General features: G+C 39.2%; 1 protein-coding gene across 4 annotated transcripts in view; it reads right to left on the bottom strand.

The window, feature by feature from the left end:
• Positions 1 to 21,416, bottom strand: part of phactr1 (phosphatase and actin regulator 1) — a 49,344-nt gene that overhangs the window by 14,380 nt on the left and 13,548 nt on the right. Inside the window, exon 1 of one of the 4 annotated variants that reach the window (XM_034703057.1) lies at positions 5,882 to 6,364. The exons of the other annotated variants lie outside the window; for them this stretch is intronic. Coding sequence (XP_034558948.1) covers positions 5,882 to 6,170 — 289 coding nt within the window. The 5' untranslated portion in view covers positions 6,171 to 6,364. Of the gene's footprint in view, positions 1 to 5,881; positions 6,365 to 21,416 lie in introns of those variants that run through there. 4 annotated transcript variants of the gene reach the window in all.

The raw sequence follows: 21,416 nt of genomic DNA, 5'->3' as shown, positions 1-21,416 counted from the left end.
TTACACTTGTGCCTGCTGTGTTCACAAATTGGCTAATTCCAATGACACACTGACATTTTACCGGAGAGACGAAGGAAAATTTCAGAGAAATCAAGGGGAAAAAATCCTGTGTTTGTATTCACACATGCAGCCCACCTGGTAAAAGTCTGGACGTTCCCAGGTGTGCAGTGCATGTATGAAAAGGGCTTTTGTCTCTTTGCAAACTTTGAGCCCGGCCAATGTTCTGGATGGCATACATTATTTTTTTTTACACACTTTTTTCACAGTACATATAAAGCAGCAGAACAATTCTAACAGTGATTCCGAAATGTCGCAACCATGCACTTTTTTGGCCAAGCATAGCCCTCCATAGTCAACTTACTCTCATCTTAGATGGGCAGATGGAGGTTTGTACTAGCAAACAAAAAGACTGGCAAAGTTTTATAATGTTTCATATCATTAAACAATGTAATTTGTGTGAGAAAGCAGCCTCTAGTGTCTTTCAATAGTCAGTACAAAATCTACATATCAGCCAACAATAAGAGAGTGGAAAAGAGAAGACAGCTGCTGCCTGTCAAAACCACATTCATAACCACTCACCATCACATTTTAAGCAACAAAACACATCTGCCAACGTTAAGTCATCTCAAACAACACTTAGTCTCCTCCTTAATTGTGTCTGAGTTGTTCAGAACCATACCTGGATCGTCCATTCTTTGTTTCATGTGTGCTAGATGGATCCCTGCAGCTGACTGATTTCCTGTGTGGTTTTAGCAGGCGGGCATTTGTTGCTATATCTTCAAGCAAAATGTGTAGCAGAATAAAAATGTTTGTTTCATTATCTATGTTCAGTCAATGTTGTGGTAGAAGCAATCGTGATAATTCACCCCAAGTGTTCTTCCCCAAAACGGGGAGCTATCAGCTTTGCAAACATAAAAACACATCTTAGTGTGTCATATCATATGGCATCATATCATGAGTTATCCTGCTTTAACACCTTTATCATCAACTAAACATCTTTGGCTTTTTAATGTTGGACAGAAGACATCTTGCTTTAAACAGTTTCTTTTTAGCATCTTATTGGAACAAAACATATTCAGAGATTATTAGAGAAAATCATTCTCACATTAATGGATTATGATGTAGTACGTACAGGTGAAGAGTTCAAGCTGACCTTCCTCTGTATGACATCCTTCCCTCACTGACTTATCCCATGAAATCAATCCAGTACATCTATAAATCTCACCTGTGACACACCCTTAATGACAGAGCAGCTCAGAGAAATCAATCCTGACTTTCATTTTCAGACCTTTATTTGAACTCATTCTAAATATAGCCTTAAGGTAAGGGTGAGACAAAAAAAACCCTGATGATATCCATGTCTATAGGGTTTAAAAACCTGTCATTTTTGATTGCTTTGTGTGCTCATTTTTAAATCTTCAATGCTCATACTGCGTGTTTACTGTGATACTGGCCTCCTTCAACCCATAGTTTAGGAAAACAGATGATCACTCCTGTGTGACTCAAATGTCAGGGGACACAATCTCCCAGGGGGCGGTGCATAATCAAGTCAGGTAGGCTTGTTTGGATCGCATTTAATCACAGTTATATAAGATTGAGAGAAAAGCATTACTAAGGAGGAAAAACCTGGAGATGGAACCGACTGAGGGAGAAAAAACCTGGGCTGGAAAAATGAGAGGTATTACAGGGAATTTCCACAATAAACATCCACTTTTTTAAAATATTTTTCCAGTCTTTACTTTTCCGTTTGTTGTGTGACTGAGCTGTATGTTTTGTCGTGGTTCTGCAGGGAGTTGTTCGGAATGAATCTGGCTGGAGGCTGTTTCTATACAACGAACTCTGGTTTTCCATTTGGAATTACACCTGTCCCATTACACACAACATCAACTCCTCACAGCGAGGGCACCCGGCCCGGGCAGGAGGGGATGAATAAGAAGCAGAGGGAGGCAGAAATATCAGCAGGCAGGAGATGATGTAAACACACAGACGCACCAAGGGAAAAACGAACTCACCGATATATGACAAAGGAAAAGAGAAATGTACAGTTGCAAGCAGAACAGAGATGACGACCTCTGTGTAATAGAAGGTTTAAATCTTTTTTTTATACTTCTAATATGTCCAAAAAAGAGCAACCCTGGACCCAACTCTTACAAAAAGGAATACTCTAGGTCAAAGAACAAACCTTATTTGAAGACAAAATACTTCTACAGCAGTAGAAATGTCAAAATGGTATGCTTCTCTGGTCTCCGTTAAACTTTTCATATCAAAACCACATTCATTAGACAGAAGTAGTCCCTGTTCACTCGCCTACATGTTGGTTTGTTTTGTCTTCATGCTAATTTTCTTGTCTTTGTGCACAAAAACGCTTACTCCTTTTGCCAACAACAACCAAAGTTATATTTGTAGAGTTGTTTTTCGAGACATCCTGCAAACTGACAGAACATAAAAAAAAAAAACAGTACAAGGACCAGATATGATCAACGTGTGTCAATAACTGAAGCCTAAAGTGGAATGAGCTTTTGTTTTGCTAGCTTAGACCAAAGAATTGCCAATCCTGAATTATTATTATTGGGGACAATGAACCAACCATTTCCAAGAAAAGGAGGACCCCATTTAAAAACCTGACATCAGTGAGGAGAGAAAAACAATCGATGAGCAGAGCAGACAGCGGGAAGAATCCGTGTTGAGATGTCAGATCGCATCTACACCAGCTCAGCAGCCACGATGGAGAGGCCCCCTTCAACAACAACATCTAAGCCCTGTACACCCAAAACCATCCTCCTCCTCCACCCCTCCTCCTCCACCCCTCCTCTGTGAACAACAGCATCAGTCTGTGGTTTATCCATGTAACACCTCAGTGTGAAGATCAGAGAGCTCACAGAAACTATTCCCTGGACAAATAAAGGAAGAGTTACTCCCAAACCTGAAAAAAATGACACACAGTGCAGTCTTTCAGGTCTGCTGTGCAATGAAACTGACGTGTATTACTCTGGGGGATGCTGAATTCACTTTTATACTGTTTTAAGTCACTGTTTTAAGTCATTCTTATTCCTATTCTTATGCCTTGTACAAAGAGAGCACAGTTTACTAAAGTCAAATTCCTTGTGTGTTCAAGCATACTTGGCGAATAAAGCTGATTCTGATTCTGATTCTGATTCTGATTTTTGAGGGTCATTTGAGCTCTGTCTGCAGTTTCATGTAGAAGAGGATCAAAGCTGAGCAGGCCAGGCAGTAGTTCACACTTGAAACAGCAACATACATTTGTAATAATATTGACATTTTATCAGTCTTTATCTCTCTTTTCACTTCTCTGCTGTCTCTCTTTAACCGTCCTATCTAATAAAGGCAAAATACCACTTACAAATCTAAAAAAAACACACATCATGAGTACCCTTGCAAAGGCATATTAGTACCTAAACCGTATAAAGAAGATCTAATTCCATACCACTTCAAAGAATCACAATATGGGTCTGCATGTACGCGGGTAAAGATTGAATGTTCCCCTCAAAAAACTAGTTTTCAAACCAGTCCCAACAATCTGACAGAAGTCAGTGTTTTGAAAACATGCTGAGCTTTCATAGGTTGCATGCACTCTTCTTATTTGCGTCATTATCGATAGTTGACTTCTGGGCTGTAGGGTGGACAAAACAAGACATCCAAGGAGGACAACCTGCTGTGATTTTGGTCAAACCAGGATGAACATTTTGCACTATTTTAAGACCCGTCTTTGCACTTGACTTTGCCTTGTCCTTGTAAACAGAATCCAGGTGTGCAGACCTTGCAGCAGTGAGTCAGAGGAATCAGACTCACACTCCTGGGAGACATTCTTTCATTCAGACCCCGGGTCTGTTTACCTCCACTGACTCACTCAACAACAAGCTCTTAACAGCAGGACACTGCTTTCAGGCTGCAAACATCTCACTCCACCAGCTGACTGACTCAGGCTCTGGGTCCATTTGTTGTTTTTGTGGTTTTAGTGTTATTGAGAATGAGCTGTAAGTAGTACTGACAATGGTCCCTGCATCAGATTTATGTGTGTGGGGTTGACCAGGCGGCACATTTAGAGCATCCATCATCTGCATGACTGTATTGATCTGTGGTTGGTAACAGTTTGACAGACTTCCTAATTAAATCAATCATAAAAATGCTCTGATTATAGATGATCAATCCACAAGGCTGAGTTGTAACCCATACCAGGCTGCCATTCGCCCACAATTTTAGAAATTGAGAACAAATGTATTCCCTTTTATTACAATCAGAGGAGACCTCTCTGGATACAAATACAAATACAGGGACAGAAACAGCACATCTGTTTGTTGTATTAATAGTAACTAGGGATGCACCGAAATGAAAAATTCTTGGCCAAAACCGAAAAACCAAAAATGAGGTAACCAAGGCCAAAAACTGAGAAACCAAAATAAAAAAATATTATGCCAATTATTCGTAGGGAGACCGGGGACAGTTGTGACATTTCACTCCTTGTTTTTGAGATTAAGCCATGCATTTTCTGTTTGTGTCGCAGAGGCATTTTCCAGGCCATTTATTAGCAGACACTTAGAGCTAGTTTGTATAGCAGTTGTTTTCACTTCGTAGTCCGTCTCAACCTCTTTGCTTAGATGACGCTTTAGTGCTGCAATTTAAGGAATAACGGATGCAGACATGTTGGCCCTTATCCAGACAAGCATGTACTGACCGCGGTTTTTGCTTGCGTCATCACAGCATTTTGTTTTGGCCGTGTTGTTTCGGTAATCAAAGTTTTTCGGTGCATCCCTAATAGTAACAGTTCAATTTGGGGTCCTGCTCACCCAACCAACCTTTCAATATACATTATAAAATGAGTGATCCACAATACCATATACCATGTTGACAATGGTGCATGCAAGTATTAATGATGACAGTGTTGGTCAGTCAGTCTGCTTCCCTGTACTGTGTTGTTGCTTTATAAATTAATAAGGTTGAAGATTGACAGACTGAAAGCTCTATCAAAATAGATGACACAAACACGGGCAGACTATTCCTTGATGATATAATAATAATACATTGAAATATTCTATCCGTATTTGCATTTGCTATTCCACTACAAAAAAACAAACTACATGAAACAGAGTACGTCATAATTTAAAAATGCTGCATGAGTTTAACTGCTGAGTATCTTAATTGCTCTTATAATGAGGTGACTAAATGGTGATACCATTTTCAGTTTTGGGAACCAAAGCCTGATGCCTTGTGACCACTTTTGACATTAATTGTTGAGCTTGTGTACAATTTTCTTTTGCCAGCTAACAAGTGAGATTTAGACAATGTTGTATGTTATCAAGCACATTCCATTTATATTTTGGATTGTTGGCAAAAAGAAAAATGTGTAGTTTCAAGTCTTTTAAGGGGGTCAAACCGTGATAAATCAATACAGAAAAGGATATTAAGATTTATAGCTCAGGACTTACTGAGCAGCTTATGCATGACTGTATTCATCTGAGACAATCATTAGTACTTATTGATTCAAGAAATAGTAGTACAAGTAGCTGTTATCAGCCAAATGTGATGCTGATCATATACTGAGGTGTAGAAAAGGACCAAAATTCAAGCAGGAAAGCAAAACTAATCCAGACTCTGATAATGCTCTGATCGAGCAGGCTGTAAAACACCGACTGGTGCTTTAAAGGTCATTTAAAAAAGTAAGCCCAGAGCAGATATTGATAACGGACCGTTTTAAGGACTGATCTGGGTGCTGTAGAGCAGATCCCCCAGGGCAGACAGGCAGGGAGCGGTCATCGACATATGACAATACTCATTTAAAAGCAGAGGAGTAAAACACATCCTCTGCTCCTCCTCCCTCCTCCTCCCTGACCCCGCGGTACTGATCGGAACCGGGTCCTCTCACCGTCCTGCTGCTCGGCTCCCCGGCACTTGCTGCAGATGTGTTTGATCTCTTTGCCTATCGGGCAGTGGATCATGAACGGCATGTTGTTGTTGTTGGCGGCGGGCTGATGCTGCTGCTGCTGTCCGCCGGAGCTGCTACGGGTCTTGATCCTGGTCAGACAGAAAGCCCTCCTCCTCTTCCTCGGTTTCTGCTCCTCGGACGCGGGCACAGCTACAGACAGGGACCCGTTGGTGGCACAAGATCCGGACCCGCACCATGAATGCATCACTTCGCCTCCAAAACCCGCCATGTTTGAGCCGCTTGGACTGCAGGGGCTGGGGCTGGACCTTCTCGCCCTCTGAACCAGTGGAGGGATTTCAACTGGTTTACGGACAGCTTTGTCCACTACGGAGAAGTCAGCCAAAGTGACATAAGCACTTCCGGCAAGAACTTACAAAATAAAAGCATTTCGATCCCGCCAACACTGCAAACTAGTCAGTTTGTATAGGCTACAAGTTCCACCTCCATTAATGCAGAGGTTAGCCATTTTTCTTTTTTTAAAAAAGCAAATAAATACTCCCTGTCCTTTAAACTGTTCTCTAAAATAAAAGAAAGAAAAAAAGGAAATACATTATTAAACTATTTCCAATAAAAAATATGCATATCAATCAATCAGGAAAATGCTCTTCAGCTCTAACCCTACAGCCTACTGTAAAAGAACAATCCCTATAATGAAGGCAATTTGTGCAGAAATGAATTACCTATTGTACCCTGGTAAAATGCAAGGTTTTGTGAAAAAAAGAGACCAAGATAAATCATGTCAGAACTTTTTCCACCTTTAATGTGACCTATAACGTGCATAATTCAATCCATCACTAAACCTGGCATTTTAACAGGGGTGTGTAGACTTTTGCTATCCACTGTAAGAGGGTGTGTACACTTGTGCAACCCATAGACTGTATAAAATGGTGCAACCCCATTACTTTAGTTTTTTATTTTCTAATCTTTTTTGTCAATTGAATTTTTGAAGTTATAGATCACATTAAAGGTGGAACAAGATCTAGCATGATTTATCTTGGCATCATTTTTTTTTTAAATCACAAAACCTTGCATTTTAACAGGGGTGTGTAGACTTTTGCTATCCACTGTATAGTCTATGGTACTACCTGTATACACTTAACCATAACAAGATAAGATTCAACAGCCAGGTAAAGAAGGGGATATTGCTGTGCAGTTCTTACTATATGTGCAATACTATATGCATAAACTAGAACATTGAGTTAAAAAATGAATAGCAGTCAAAATTATTCCATATTAAAGCTGCATCAGGAACAACTACTTAAAAACAGAAGAAGAATTTCAAGTAAAAAAAGTATATATATAATAAAGCAAACAGGAATAATGGTATAATCTTCCTTGGACCTTTAGTCGGAAGCACTGAATCTTTTATTTTCATTTGTTTTATTTTAAAAGGTACTTTAAACTTCCGGATTTAGACACACTCATCTTTTAGACTTGACGCAGTTTAGCGCCTCCAAAGATTCAGCCAATCCTGGCTCATTATTGCCTGTTAGGCTCACGATGGGAGCCAATGAGGTTGCAAAACCGGGAGATTTAGAATTTAAAATGAATTTAAATCACCAGTCTTTTTTAAAAAAAACATCTGAGGTCAGAAAAAGAAACTACGATTTACAAGAGGCTACATTTAGTCTAGGTATAATCAGAAGTGATAAATAATGAAACTACAGCCCTCAGCATTTCTCCAGTTCTTCATTTAAACTTTTGAATTTAAGTCAGATTTATAGTGAACTAAAGCTGTTGGTAAAAGTTTTTTGGGCTGGACATGAAACAGACTGAAACTTATATTTATACCTCTGTATGAGCTACAAAAGCAAACAAAACCATGTGAAACAGGATTGATCATTTGTTGTCGTAACTTTTAATGCCTGTAACATCTGCAGCAAGGTAGGTGTCAAACAAAGTGAGTTACATCCATCCCACTGCTGAAACTGCTATTGTCATATGTTTCACTGCATGTACTTGGTGATACATGATAAAGCTGACTGTTAAAAGAAAGGAGGATACAATTGTGTGACATTAAAATATTAACTACAAATGTCAGTATAAAAGTTCCTCACATCCTGTCTTGAAGAACAGTTTTGTACAGTTTGTTTTCTATGAACTTTTTTATTTTGTAAAGTATATTTCTTGTAGCCTATCAATCTACAAAAATGATAACTATGCTAACAAAACATAGCCTACAGCGTTGATGGCCCATCATGCCTTCTGAACCATCATGCTTTGTGTTGGACTGAATGTGCAGTTTGTTAAGCTTGTCTATTGTGTTTTATAAAATGCATGTTACTTATTTTTTAGTTGTCAATGTTATTTGTCTGAGGATGTTGTTTGATGCAGTCAGAAGGCCTTTACTGTAGTTTTTCTTTAGTTTCGATCATAACTAAGAAGACCAATGCATTTTATGATGACAGATGCTTTTGAAAGTCATATTCCTAGTAACAAGACATTATAAAGAAGTTCATATAGTGATAAATATTTGTGCTGGCTCTATCAAAGTACTAGATCAACATTTTACCGGGTGGATTGAGCACATAATGGCTTGTCATACTCGGGCTCAATAATAACCAGATGCATGGACGTAGCAAGTCATATCATTAATCAGTAATATCAACGTATGCTCTATTTGAACCAGTGGAGAAAACAGAAGACAAGAGTACTACATTTCCACCTTAACACTGTAAGTAGTCTGTCATCAAGATCACAGTCACTATCAGCTCCTTGAAAAATATTTCTTACAGTCTTAAATTAGAGTAAGACAGCGGTGAGAAATACTGAATGAAAGTGGGTTGTAATTTCAAGAGACACTATCCAATTTTTTTTCTTTTTCCTGCTTTCTATTCTTCTTTCTGCCAGTTACATTAAGGAGCATCAGCTCTTGAATCCCATGCAGTGCAACATTTCAACGCTGCACCTCATCATGTGTGCTAAATTTAGAATGCTACAACAATGAAAAAAAACAAACAGGCACAGATAACAGCATCAGCATCCTGGAGGGATGAAAGTGAGTCAACATGCTTCTGAGAAGAACAGTAGGTTTTGATCTGAGGAGGCCAATGAAGGGTCACAGTATGTAGTTACACATCTCTGCCAGCAGGTGGAGCTCACCTACAACAAACAGGGATTAAATTAATTTGTCAGTGTGAAAAAACAGTGACAGACTCTGAGCTACAGGGTGCAGACTGGTGAGGAGGAGTCGGTGTCTGCATGTAATCAGAACCGACTCTTATCTCCCTCCTGAGCTGCACACAAACCCTCAGATGTGTGCTGTTAATCCTTTTACTCTAATAAATAGTGCTTGAGTGTATGTTCTAGTCCTTAATGCTATAATTAAGATCAAAGGTGTTCTCTTCATTCAAACCAGACAATGACCAATGCAGGCTTTCATTTTTCAAAGAATAAGGTTGTGTACCATAAGATGAAAGAGAGAGCAGACTTTATGTCAGGATTTAGCCCTTCTTTTTATGACACTACAGCAACTTACATCCAGTAAAGGGGGAAAGAAATGAAGCCAAGAAATGCCAAAAACTGCAGTTCTTTGATTGACCACTTGAGGCTGGCTCCTAAAGTGAGTCAATCCCAATAAGGCCCCAATTTAACATGCCTGACTTTACATATTTACAGCCTGAAACTAAATGGGTCTTGGTTTCTGTGGCTCATTTCTTTGTTAAGGACAATATACTTTTTTGAGACCCACTTGTCTAAAAGATACCCAGGCTTAGAGTTACTCTCTGCTAGCTACCTGGTGGGAGAGATGTCGACTCAGCTTCAAGGGGCTGAACCCAAACACTTTATTAACAATTATATGACAACTATCATGGCTTGCTCTGATGTGTATTGTACTAACGGACCATCCAAGACAACTGTCTCTAAAATATATATTTGAGATATAAATATATAAAATATCTATGTAACAGTTTGGGTCCGTGTTTCTCCGTAGCTTCTTCAGTTTAACAGAGAACTACTCTAGTAAGCTACAAGCAAAAATAGAATCTCATTCTGTTGAATGTATGATGATTAACTCACTAACTAGCCAGCTGATGACTTAGGCCTGAGCAAAGAGACTCTATAGCTTTAATAACTTGATGTTCACTAACTAGTGGCAGCTTTGTATTCTACTCATACAACATGGTTAAAAATGTCTGATTTATTTGCTTATATACGCTTTCTAAATGACATTGCAACTCACAGCATTAGCTTGAGTGAAGACAAGACAGACAACCCTCATCCTTATCTCAAGTACCACACAGGTTTCCGTCTCTGCTGAGTCTACATGGTCTGATTCTGATGACTGGCCTGATCCATACCACTATCTGACCGGTTCTGCCTCCTCTAATGAGAAGGAGACCTGAAATTAAAGCACTGCTGGTGTGAGTTTAATCAATAAATCCATAGTGTCACTCTCTTACACACATGCTGAGACTTACAGTTTGTCTTGTGTGACTGGAAGCCAAAGCTGGTGAGACTGTATATGATCTATGTTACCTGCTGAAGGGACACACAAGGGCATTGATTGATCTACACTTCCAGGAAGTATGAAGATATTTCATGTAACCACATACTGATGAATCCTTATGTATAAAACTTTTAATAAAGTGTTTAAGGGATTGTTTTTGATTTAGGTGCAGATATTAATGATCGGGAGGATGAATCTGACAGATTTTGGTGAGGTTCTTCACCCTTCAAATTCACTGACAAGAACAAGCCTGCCTGATTTTTGACTACCAGGCATGAGGCCAGCATCACTTGTCTCTCTACTGTTTTTGCACCTTGGTGTTATTTATAAAAATCCACTGCTTCAACCGACGACTGAAGAGTCTAGGCATGACTAAGCTTTAATAATTCATGTCGGATGCCATATCACGTCCACCCCATAACCCTAGGCATGGGCACATTTTACTTCTGAGAAAACGTAATGAAAGGAGACTTCTTTAACAATCAGTACAACATAAAACATTATAATATTCCATAATGGCTCTCTGTATACATCTGACTACATACAGGGACTGAGGCCACATGGAGGGGAATCGTAAGGCCATCAGTTCAAGCAGGATAATACTTTACATGTTTACGTCACACATACAGGAGATTATTCATTTTTATTTGTTTTATAAATTAAAGTTAAAAATATGGGATAGCATGCTGCAGTGGATCCATACTGTATGTGCCTCATAAAGCAATAGAATGTTGTTTACTGCATGTCTTGGGTTTATAATGGCTATGAGGTTTTTTTTAGTATCACACAATGTAACTCATTGAAATGCTAGAGTTGCACTCAGTGCGGTCCTCAACAAGGTTTTCAACAGTGTGTGTTTGGTAGTCAATACACCAGTACTTCAAACACAACCTCCTGCATGCAGTATGCCAGTAACACTTCTTCATATATTATTGTTGTCCTCATTTTTACCTTTTTGTCTATTTCTGTCTTCATGTAAATTTTTCCAGGAACTTTGTGTGCAAACATTGGGAGCAACTCCAGATTTGTTGTTTGTGTGCACATTCTGCTGATTCAGATTATTCAAAGTGAAAATACTAACAAAACATACTAATTAGGGGAATAGTTTTAATTAACTCTGCTGTATTTTTACCTATTCAGAACCTGAGAACAACTTCTCATTTTATTCCATACGCTACATTGTAGACCTGAATTTAAATTCCTAAAACCGCCTGAACAGAAGCAAAAGAACTAGAGCTGCATAGCAGAGATGCTGTGGGTGGATGTCATTTTGTTTCAGTCACAGAAAGGCTCCCTGCACCCAGCACAGATGAGGGGCTCAGTGGGAGCACAAAGGTTTTGGCAGGTTACAGCTCAATGTGCTTCTGACAGTAATGGACCTCATGCCTCCATGTGTCTGACAAGTCAGAGCAATCCCCTGCAACACAGCACCACCCATCTCTAAACATAGAAGTGTGAATAAATACACTTGTACACGGTGCCTGTGCAGCACCTAGTCAGACCGCAGGTGTGCATTTCACATCAGATATGACAGTGTATCATCAGTGAGACAGCATGTGGTGTGTACAACTGACAGATGTTTGTTGATCTGTGACACTGAGCGCTTAAACCATTCTGTCCAGCATCATATATCTTTGGATGCATGCTTCTATTTCTCATGGACAGTCAAGAATCTCCGACCCATCCTGACTTCACAACAGCACAAAGCCACCCCACACAACCAGCAGCATTAGTTTTATCTCTGCCTTTTTCATACTGTGATGAAGATCCACATCAGCCTTGACTCGATCAGTCTCACCTATACCTGTCTGTGCTGTGATTCACTTCTGTGTGGTGGAGTCTGCCTGACAACTACAACTCTGAAGAGACACAGTTCACCACTGCAGCTTGTTAAAGAGTATTCTGATACTTTTAAACTTCTGCCCTATTATTTAAATCTGTGGTGTCCAAAGAACATATGATCCAAAACTTTACAGATAACCAAATTACTTACGTGTTGTGATTTGAACCACTACCACACAAAACTACATGATACAAATCTGTATGATACAATTTGAGATCATGTCGAAACAACATATTACGACAAAGTACAGTACAATGCGATACAATACAATAATGATAAGACGTAATACGATATCATACTTTTTAAATAAATAAAACTACATATGCAATGGGATACATGAAATGATATTAAAATGTATGATACAATACTTAACCATGTGATAATAAAAATTACAATGCTGTACCATACGGTATGATACGATAAGGAACTGTAAGATACAGAACAGTAAGAAACAATGTGACATAATATGATACAGTATGATAGAAAACAATACGATACCTTACCATACAGTACAATATGGAACAGTAAGAAACAATGCTATACCATACAGCACAATACGATTAAGTACTTTACGCTATGGAACAGTAATGCCCTATATGTTACGATCAGGGGCGGAGCTAGACTCTCAGCGCAAAGGGGGCGGAGCATCCTCAAGGGGCCCTTCTGATAGTCAAATTCACAACTGTAAAACAGCTAATATATTTTATTCCCTACTTATCAATAAAAAACACAAATTCCCACATATTGATCCAAGATAGCCCATAAAAGGCAACAGGTTGCTTGTCGAGTTCAATTGTTTCAGCTGCCCCGAGGACAGCACCCAGCACTCTACTGCATTAATTAATGAATTGTTCAGCACCGACGCCGATGGACAGCGACAGGCAGCATTGTCCATTACAGTCTTTCTCAGGAATAACATAAACATAAAATAAACACAGCGGTCTACAACACAGTGAAGTGTATTTAAACATAAAATAGACGCAGCGGTTTAAACGCAACTTCAAAGGCAGTCTACAATACCTCAGGAGATGACACATAGGTGCCAAGATCAGCCTTTTCTTTTCTGCATCCGGGTGCTCAGTATTGTGAACAGTTTGTCCATTTCTCGATTCTCGAACTGCCCAACCAAAATTTCGAGGATGTAAAAATAAACCTCTAATGAGAACAAAGTGCCCGTGCTGCTGCTGTGACCTCACATCACAGCTGATAAAGGGGAAAGTCCCGCCCTAACACCTGCTGAGCTGAAGTCCGAGATCGAGCACACCTGTTAGGAGCAAGAGTGACGCTGTAACATGCAGGCATATTTCCAACACCGATTCTATTAAATAAAAGGGCTAGGGATGTAAATTTCAAGTATTTTCCGTTATCGATCTTTAGAAATGTTAACGATCAATTATCAATTAATCATTAAAAAAAACGTAAACGTTTTCCATGTCAAAAACAATGCCAAATGATTTTTCCCCTGAATCAAATTTTCCTTCATGACACAATGTATATAATTGACAGTATTGAGTAGCTACGGATTGTATTGAGGTGTTCAAAATGTTAAACACGCTGAATATCAACTTGTGGAGCAGGCTCACAATCTCTGCGGACACAGTCATGATAGTGAAGTCTCAGACTTCAACATGTGGATTACTTCAACAAGAGAACCCTAATCATTACCCTAACCCTGACCTTAATCACAACCCTAACCCTGACCCTGACCCTAATCATAACCCTAACCCTAACTATACTCGATTAATTGTTAACATCCCTAATAGGCACCTGAAAACACATTACAACCACAGTCGTAACATAGGATTCAATATTAATCATGGCCAAATGATATAGTTTATGGAAATTGGGCTACCTACAGTGGCCGGATGTAGAAAAAATGTGCAGTCCATTTGTAGCCTCCAGGGCGATTATTGTTGATTTGTTTGTATTATTTAGCAGTGTACATTTACGAGGGCATACGTTGAGCATGGTTGTGGTTTGCACGCCTACGCTTAAATCATTTCATGGGCCCATCTTTAAACATAAGACAAATAATCTTGAATGGTCATGTCGTATGCGTTTTCAGGTGTGTTAGTGTTTATATGGATTTCTGAGGATTATTAACTGAACAACAACGGGAGGTTGCTTTAAATTGTTGATGTGGGTGAGTGTTTTTTTTTTATTACAACACCAACTGTGGACAGAGACAGACATGGGCCCTGGGGTGGCCACACCCTCTGCCCCTGCGGATCCAGTATGATACCATACAATACCACACTGTATTATACGGAACAATAAGAAAAAATATGATACTATATGATACACTTAATTGTCACTGACTAGAAATTCATCACACTATCTTCAGCAAACTCAGGCACAACTTGCAAAAGATACATTTATAAGTAGCGTCTCGGACTCGATAGACCTTCAATGGGTATGTTAACACTGAACACACTCTTCCATTAAACAGGGGAAAGCTACTCATTGAGCTCTGGAGCCACAGTTGCACATACCAGTGACAAACTACAAAGGTATGGCACAAAGGTTTTGTAATTCCAGCTTATTGCTTTGGTGAGCAGCATAGACTGTATAGGAAGTGCATGCAGCATCTGGTTACTGAAATGCCTTAACGATGCAATATTTCTTCTGACCAGTAAGAGGTGACTCCACTGATTGCAAAAATGATACAAAATGGAAAAAATCATCCTTCTTCTCAGTTTTTTTGCTTCTTCAGTCAAATTTTTTTATGAGTTTATGTTCTCAGTAGTTTTAAGTGTCTTCAACCTATTCACCCATCCTCTAAATACTTATTTGGTCCCAATGTACCAAGATGGTGATGGTGGTGGCCTAAGTGCAGAACTGGAGGTTTCTCACATCAGTCTGTGAACCAGTGTGTGATGTCAGGGTGGCTCCACCACTTTTATTTGTTATTCAAAGTGTTTGACAACATTACAGAGAGGATTCCTCCAGAGACAGATTTTATTGATAAAAGTGTGGTGCTTTTGAACTTAAAAACAGCCGACTGTATTTTTTAGGAGAAGCCAGCCTAATGATGCCTCATTTGCTTTGTTGGTGTGTATTGTTTTGTGACTTTTGTGTTTTAGGGATAGCTCGGATCCAACATAACACCATAACACAGCACGGCAGTGTGATGGCGGGTATACTGCATGTTTGAATAACTGTTGCTGTCAGTGGAGTCTGGCGACTTTAAAACAACCACTATGGTGTTTACATTTTCAAAAATAGTATCTTTCTCTTTAACAAAAAGGTCTATCTCTGCAGGGATTGTTAATGTTGAGCCTGTTAGTGGCAAAGCAAGCACTTTAAGTAGTTGCGCTTTATTTGGGTACAGTTGCCTCAAAGGATTACATTGCAGCCTGTTCCCCAACTCCTGCCTGGCAGTATTTCCAAAATCTTTTAAACAAAAAGTCAGCTGGGTCCACAAATGTGTAAAAATAAGGACCTGATACTGGTACCGGTTTTGCCCCCCCCCCCCCGAAATTCATCCTGTAGTCCACTTTCTCATCTATTTCTAGAAGAAGTAGGAAAACTAATTTTGCATGCTTGTTTCCTATGTGTTTCCTTTTATCGATCAGGTAACATAGGTCTTGTGTTCAGGCTCTACATTAGCTGCTGTGTGATCAATAGCAGCTCTGTTGCTGTTCCCAGAGTGACGCTAAACCAACGATTAACAGGTCAAACGTGCTTTTAAAACTCTACTTGTAAGCTGAATGCTGCTGATTTCACAAACATGTAGCTTTAAATGCACTTGCTCCTCTCCCAGAGGGCATGTTTAAAGAGTGTGGAGTAAAACTACACTGCTGCTGTTCTGTTCTTTAATGAATCAGCTGGTACACATTCAGGGTTTAGGTTCTTTCAAACTTGGATTTACTCTAATGGTTGCTTTTAAGTCTTCTACAAGTAATCTGTTCATGCTGTGAATACTAAAAACCGTTCATCTCAGATGTTTAGGTAAGTCGGATGCAGTCTTAAACAAAAAAAAACAAACATCTTATTTATAAACATACTGTAAGAGGTGTAATTTGTGATAATGACTGTCTCAGTTTGATTAATATGAAGCTGGACAGCCACATAACCTCCCCTCCTCTCACCAACCCTCTTGTCTATTTTTGATGACGATCCATTACCCCTCATATCACCTTCTCATCCCATCCGGGCCTCTATCTGCATCAGTCAAAAAATATGAATCATCCTCCGGCCTTTGATGGTGCTGCTGCTAATTTCGGCGCACTACAATCCTGACGGAGATTTAGTGTGCAAAATTAATGTGGCACTCTGGCGCCGAGACAGAGAGGTGGAGACCGGCTGTTTGGAGTCTAAAACTGACTCTCCTATATTTAATCTTCGTCACTCTGCTTCCTCCATTTTCCCACCAGGTCACCTGTCCACCCAAGAAATGTCTTATTTAGACTTCAGGAACATCAAACCTGAAAGAGGACAAACACTCACAAAGCTCTGGGTTCTCCTGGGTGACAGAAGTTAATTGTTTTGATACAGGAGAAGATGGAAGAGGCTGAACGTGTTGTGTTTTGTACGTGATGAGCTGCACAGTAGGGATGCTACATGACTCCTCACTTTACAAAACTGCACAGCATCTCACATCAGGAGACAGAGAGTCATGCGGGGCAAAGACGAACCAAGCTTGATGTCATAGTCATAGTTTGGCTCATATTCAAAAAGATTCACTTCTTTTGTCCATTGATAGTTTCATGATATATTTTTAAAATGGTCGCATAAGTAATTGATGAATTGTAGGAAAACCTGAAAATGGCTGGAAATTGTTTCGTATCCCCAAGATGAATTGCAGAGACTGCTCCCTTTCTAAGTAAAGGGTCTGTTTAAATAGAGGAGGAGAGTGTAAGGTATTAGTGAAAACCACTAGTACTGGTTTTACAGTGTTTTCTTAAGTCAACATGAGCTTCTGTGTCTAGGCTCTTTGTCTTTCTCCATCTGTCGAGAAATGTGTTGGCATCATTGCTGCAAGAACACATGGGAACTGTGTCAGACAATGTGTGATGTGAGGAGGAAGGACAAAAGAAGTCTGCGAGTTCAAACGCAACACAAACTTCTTCCTTCAGTTTCTTCATCTCCTCTCTCTCTCTCTCTCTCTCTCTCTCTCTCTCTCTCTCTCTCTCTCTCTCTCTCTCTCTCTCTCTCTCTCTCTCTTTCTCTCTCGTTGCCATTCACTGTTCAAAAGCCTCAGCTCCACTCCTCCTCCTACCCCCCTCCTCTCCCTCCCTCCCCTGCCTCTCTGACTGGACCTGCTGTGTGCTGAATTAATACAAAGTGACAGAACAGCAGAGCCTGTAGGAGCTTGTGTGTGTGTATGTGTGTGTATATGTGTGTATGTGTGTGTATGTGTGTGTATGTGTGTGTATGTGTGTGTATGTGTGTGTATGTGTGTGTATGTGTGTGTATGTGTGTGTACATGCCTGTAAATGTGTGAATGTGAGACCTGGCATATCACAGAGATATGAGTCACCCTCTCTTCTCTGTCTCCTGTGCACAGCTCATCATTCTGAAAGGTGGCCTTCGCTGATTCAGACAGCATATTTAAAAGGACAAAAAACCCGCAAACACAGTAAAGCTGCTGGAAACAGGCAGCAGTGATGCACACTGTAAAGTGCTTTCTGCCTGAGAACAAGTCCTGCAGATACTCTAAAGCTGAAATAACCAGGGAAAAAACACCAGGGGGCACACTTTAGACAACCACAGGCAGGTGGGAGGGGGGGCAAATATCAAAGAAAGGCTCACAGGCAGGCTGCAAAACAAGGAGGAGTACAACACAGTCAGCAACCAACAAGGGATTAAGAACCAGGAATGACATTACAGATTGCACGACACACCTGCACGAAAACAGGGAGAGAGCCTGACCTGATTCTGAGGATATGAATTTGTAAAAAGAGAAAGTGAATAAGTCTGTTAGGCTGGTTTGTACGTTTTGTACACAGCCCAGTTTGAAACTAATGATTGTTAGATTATTGTTTATTTTGCAGATTGTTTTAATTTGACGTTTGTGTCATATGCACATTTATACGCCCAGCCTGCATGGGCTCCATGACACTTTATACAGTCCACAATAAGAGTGCATGCCTGTTTGTTGTCATAGAAAATGAAGATGTTGTCTTCTTTTCCAGGCTTTTAGAATAAAATTAGCTACATTAAACACATCAAACTTAAACAACCACTCCAATTTTTTTTGCTCATGTCCACCTCAATAATTTAGACTAATGAAACAGTAACTCTTGGAGGTCATCATAGCTCGTACAGAGCAAAAGACTTTATCCAAATTACACAAACTCTAAATGTCTGAAGAATTCCAAACCTTAACCGTGAGAACAAGGGTCTTTAGCTTCTCACTTAAGGAGAAGTTGCACATAAATCAGGGATCAAATTCTGTTAGATCTGCACAAACATTAAGGCACATTAATTAGTTTAAACAAAAATGTAACTTCCCACCAACAAATCTGTCTAAAGGTAACAAAACACTTCTATAACAGTCAAATCTAGCACAAATTACACGGCTGAACATGAGATCCCAGGGTCTGCAAGTAAACAATGTAAAAATGGTTTGCAGAGTGTGTCTAACACTGGCAGAGCTAGCACCACCAGTCCTTACAGGTTGGTCTGTGCTGGTTACACATTGTTCTTCTCCAGTGGTTACATGCCAGTTTAACCAGAAACAGCCTACATACAACTTTATCTACATTTTCTGGATCAAAATACTGACAAACCGCACCGCACATGAGATACCATCTGTTGTCTGTGATAACCGGCCTTCCGGGCTTACAATAGAAATAATAATCAGTCACATCTTAATGTATCCTAAGTTTTGGCCTGCACTGAACATTTTCAAACCATTTGTCTTTGGATTCCAGTAAGAGCTTATTGTTTATGTCGTTAATGTAGTTGTTATATAGACCCTGTTTTCCAGCCCATGGTACCTTATTTTGAATGTAACAGGAAATGTGAAGTATGCTCATCACAATTTCCAAGATACCAAAGCCACATCATCATACTGTTTCCTTTGTCCAACCAATAGTCGATATTGTTCAGAAGCTTCCTTTACAAAAATAAATCAGTGGATCTGAAACTTCACAGGCTATACTGAACCGGCACAAATTAGACCAAGGATCCCCCAATTTACACAACTTTGTCTCACATCTGATGAACTTTCTTTGCTTGTTTTAGATGCAAAATTTCAACATAATTCATCAACAAACTCATGGCACTTATAGCATTTAAAACTGCAATATGCAAGTGTAGGTATATTTATTCACTTTTAGAGAAGTTGTAATGGATCATGAAATATCTAAACATAAAAATAAATAAAAAATCTACAGGATTTAAGGATTTTTCTTAAAAACATATTTCATGCGATGAGATTTGGCTGATGAAAATTAAACTCCCTCCACAGATATTAAGTCACCTTGTGAGTAAAAGAGTGATTACGGGTTAGTGACTGACATGATTTGGGTGTGTTTGCCAGACTGGCAGCTGCCTTTGCTTTTACACACTCAGCTGTGATAAATGTCACTTCCACCACACGTTGACTTGTTAACCCGTCAGCCAAATTTCTTTTTTTGGCTTTAGTAACGGACACAGATTAAGGACGAGAAGAGTGAACTCACACAGAAATGCCCCTTTTAGAGACGGAGGGGTAACATGAGAGACACTTCAGGGCTAATACTCTGCATTACATCACATCGGCAGAACACTGAAAGTGAGCCAGTACGATAACTACAAAGCTCATCCTGAGAAAAATCAACATAATGAGGTGAAATACGTTTTGTTGACCTCATAAACCGATACTGCAATGTTCCCACAATGCACCGTGTTTTAGTAACAACAGGAAATACGTCCTCTCTGTGCCCCTGGTATCACTATCACTTCTGCACTCCCTGACATACAGCACGAGTGATGAAAGCACATGTTCAGACACGCTGTCTCGGGCTGTCAAAATGCATTCAGAGGAGCAAACATCAGAGACTGTGTCCCACTTCTCTACTAAGAATATCAGGTGTGTAGTACACTCCTAAGCCAATAAGATATTCTTAAAGTATTACCACTAGGTTCTTAAAGATCTATTCAGCTTAAGGCAATGAGCCATTAACCATTAAAAACATTTACAGAGTTGGCATACATACATTTTGTAAGATCAAAAAAAGTCAGAATACCTAAATGGGAGTCAAATCCTGACAGAATAAAATGTAATAAAAAATAATCCAGTAAATGAAGTTTAAGCCTGGAAGAAGGATAAAAAAAATATAACGTAATAATTGAGAAAGTAAATCAATAAGTATAAGTCCAAATAATAATACAAAATTCAGCATAATAAGATAGAATGTCAAAATGTTAAAAATGAGATAAAATTGATCATAATGATGACTTCATATGCATAATTATGTGTTTTAAATTAATCATTTGACTTTTTATCTCATAAATATGGCATCTACTTTATTCATTATTACATTTTAACTCACAAATTTGGCTTTAAATCTCAATAAAATGATTTTTTTATCTCATAATATTGACTTTTATTGCATTATGTTGACTTTAATCTCGTAATTTTGACTTTTAATCTTAAAATGTGACCTTACATTTCATGATAAGAACTTTATAACATTTATTTTACTGTTATCTATAAATGTTTATGTTGTAATTACACATTATTTCATTATTATGACTTTTTCTCTTAAGTGTATAACCTTCCATTTTACAATGTTTTTTGCATTAATATGAATATTATTATGACACATAATAGTTGACTTAACATTTTGGATTACATGTCAATTGAGTGAAGTCTATTTTTCTTTGGAAAAATAGAGATGGGCTTCCATAAACCTACTAGCAGAGTTTAAATTTTGTGTTTTAGTAAGTGTGCACTGATTATTTTCCCTGTCCTGCAGTATGCAGAGGAACAAAGGGTGCCACTCCCACCAGCAGAAAGTTGCACTCACATAACGAGGGATGTCAGACATCTTTTGCAGAGCGTGTTTCTCTTTTATACACGATATGACAACATAGATTGAGACGACAGAGGCAGTGAATATGGAGGCATTTCTGTTTTCTATACATAAGCTGATCCTTTCAACACATTTGCAAGACCTCAGGGACAAGTACTGTTCCTTTTGGCAAGTGGCACTGAATGTAAACAAACCTTGTTTACAAGGGCACTCAAT

Source organism: Notolabrus celidotus, chromosome 2 (genome assembly GCF_009762535.1).
Source record: "Notolabrus celidotus isolate fNotCel1 chromosome 2, fNotCel1.pri, whole genome shotgun sequence".
Taxonomy (NCBI): Eukaryota; Metazoa; Chordata; class Actinopteri; order Labriformes; family Labridae; genus Notolabrus; species Notolabrus celidotus.
This window is presented reverse-complemented; position numbering and strand designations above follow the sequence as displayed.